Source organism: Fukomys damarensis, unplaced genomic scaffold (genome assembly GCF_012274545.1).
Source record: "Fukomys damarensis isolate Sample0158 unplaced genomic scaffold, DMR_v1.0_HiC HiC_scaffold_26, whole genome shotgun sequence".
NCBI classification, from domain to species: Eukaryota; Metazoa; Chordata; class Mammalia; order Rodentia; family Bathyergidae; genus Fukomys; species Fukomys damarensis.
The window spans coordinates 2,861,031-2,863,618 of record NW_022900938.1 but is presented as its reverse complement, the minus strand read 5'-3'; the positions used below and the strand labels follow the sequence as shown (position 1 = coordinate 2,863,618).

The window sequence follows — 2,588 nt, the reverse complement described above, 5'->3', positions numbered from 1 at the left end:
CCACAGCCATTCTTTCTGTGGTTAGATGGAATCTCAGCATTGTTTTAATGTGCATTTCTCAATTGACCAGTGATGTTGAACATTTTTTCATAAATGTATTTGCTGTTTCTAATTCTTCATCTGAGAAATGTTTATCTCAGTTGCCCATTTTTTAATTGAGTCTTTAAATTTGGGGGTCTGATTTTTTTGAGTTCTTTATATATTGTGGATAATAGTCCTTTGTCTGGGGAACAGCTGGCAGAAGTGTTTTCCCACACTATGGGTTGTGTCTTCATTGGTGAAAACCATAATTGTTTCCCTCCAACGATGGTTCTCCAGGATTGTAATTAGGATACATTTTTGGAATGAATGTCTCCACGTTGGTCAATGTTTCTGGACTGAATCACACTGTCTGCTGCCTTTGGTAGATTTCAGGGTCAGCTTTCAGTTCCGTGCTGGAAATGGACTTCCCCAAGTTGGCGGAAACGCACCACCTCCGCTTGTCTACACAGCCTGGTGGGATGTGGGTCAGCAGTCCTCTCTGTGCTGTATGGGGGGCTCACATGGTCCTGGAATGAATGAGCGAGCCGAAGAAAAGGTCCCTCAGACAGGTGCTAGGTATATGTGTGGGTCATCCGCGCTCAACGAGTTCTTCCAGCTGCTCAGAGATCGTTCTGTACCATCTGACTCACTCCCCGAGAGATGTTTCTGTCTAACAGTAATTTAAAAAATCCAATCCAATAGTAGATGCAACTAAAATGTGACTCTTTATGGAGTGCCTGATTATATATATATATATATATATGTAAAATGCAGCACGGACCCAAAGACAAAAAAATCACATTTTATGCTCCGCAGAATTCACAAGCTAGCAGACTGGTGCTATTTCATGTGCTGTCAATTTCAAATTTCTCAAAAGGTAGTGACTCACTGAGGCACTGCTTATTGAAAAAGCAGTTTTTTCTCTAGGGATTAGCAATGCTACACCCATTGTTCTGGTTTAAACAGAGGTATCCTCCAAATACGCATGGACAGAGGCGCTCATCCGGCCATTGTGCAGGCTGTCAGCAGTGGGGTCCGGGGGATGGAGCAGGTCCCGGGTGGTCCCTTCCTCTACGGCTCCTTCCCTTTCTTGGAGCTTCCTGGCTGCCAGGAGGTGAGCACCTTCCGCTGCGCTAGAGTCAGCGGATCATGGGCCCAAACCTCTGGAACTGAGAGTCAGTAGAAACCTTTCAGCCTTTAGGTTGCTAAGTCAGGTATTTTGTCTCAGCAGCAGAATGATGACTAATACACTCTTCATACACTTAACAGTTACACAGAGCACAATTTGTGTTTTGACTTATTTTCTTTTATACTCTGGCTTCACAGCATCACACATTGAAACTTTTTATGGCTTTGGTTTTTTGTTTTGTACTGGGGATTGAACTCGGGTCCTTGTACTTGCAAGGCAGGCAGCAGAACCACTGAGCTAAATCCCCGCCCCCGCCAAAGATTGCAGAATGTTGTGGTGTATGCCTGCAATCCGAGCATTATGGGAGGCTGATGCCAAAGGATCACAAGTTACAACCTGGCCTGAGCAGTTTAGTGAGATCCTGATTTATCTGTTTATATATCTATGTATGTATCTATCTTTTTTGAGGATCAAACCCAGGGCCCCTACACTAAGCTATGCCTTTTACACAATGTTTTATTCTGAGGTATGCTAATTCGCTAAGTTGCCCAGGCGAGGTTGAACTTGTGATCCTCCTGCATCAGTCTTGCAGAGGGCTGGGATTACTCATGTGCGCCACTACTCCTGGTTTCACGGCTGCTTTTGAGAAATGTCTATGAAAATTAATTCTCCGTACGTGCAACAGCAGCAATGTATTGCATTTCACTTCCCTGAACCTCAGTAACCTTTGGCAAGGACTTGGCAGGTCACAAATCTACCTGTGGTGGATTCGGCACAAACTGTTCAAATAAAAGATTCCTCCTCCTTTTTCAATTCTCAGACTTCCGTTAAGTGTTCTGAATAATTATCTTTCTTCCTCTCGCCTGATCTGAGATTACATGCAGAGGACATACTCTATATCCTGCAGTGTGCAGTCCACCAACGTAATTCTGCGACCTGATTATCACCTTCGCGCCCACAAGCAACTCCACACAGAAGGGAAAATAACCGCAAGCGAAAATAACCAACTCCACGGCGGTAGCTCATCCTGCCAGCTCTTCTCCAGCCTCCCCTAGCGCGGCCCCTAAGACTTCCGCCAGAAGCCCGCGCGCGGCCGGAAACGACAAAGGAAAGCGCCGGAAGCCGACGCCAGGCCGGATTCCATTGGCTGCCTTGCCGGAAGCTGCGCGTTCTGCTGGCTCAGGCGCCGCGCCCACGTGCTTCCGGGACGCCGTGTGTCCCACTGCTCCCGGGAGTCTTCTCCAGCCTCCCCTAGCGCGGCCCCTAAGACTTCCGCCAGAAGCCCGCGCGCGGCCGGAAACGACAAAGGAAAGCGCCGGAAGCCGACGCCAGGCCGGATTCCATTGGCTGCCTTGCCGGAAGCTGCGCGTTCTGCTGGCTCAGGCGCCGCGCCCACGTGCTTCCGGGACGCCGTGTGTCCCACTGCTCCCGGGAGAGT

The 2,588-nt window shown here is 48.3% G+C and overlaps 1 protein-coding gene across 1 annotated transcript in view; it reads left to right on the top strand.

Moving 5' to 3' along the window:
* Window positions 1-1,006: 1,006 nt before the first annotated feature.
* Window positions 1,007-2,588, top strand: part of Mars2 (methionyl-tRNA synthetase 2, mitochondrial) — a 5,157-nt gene continuing 3,575 nt past the window's right edge. The window contains exons 1-2 of the mRNA XM_010631997.3: window positions 1,007-1,196; window positions 2,219-2,586. Coding sequence (XP_010630299.1) covers window positions 1,007-1,196; window positions 2,219-2,586 — 558 coding nt within the window. The remainder of the gene's footprint in view (window positions 1,197-2,218; window positions 2,587-2,588) is intronic.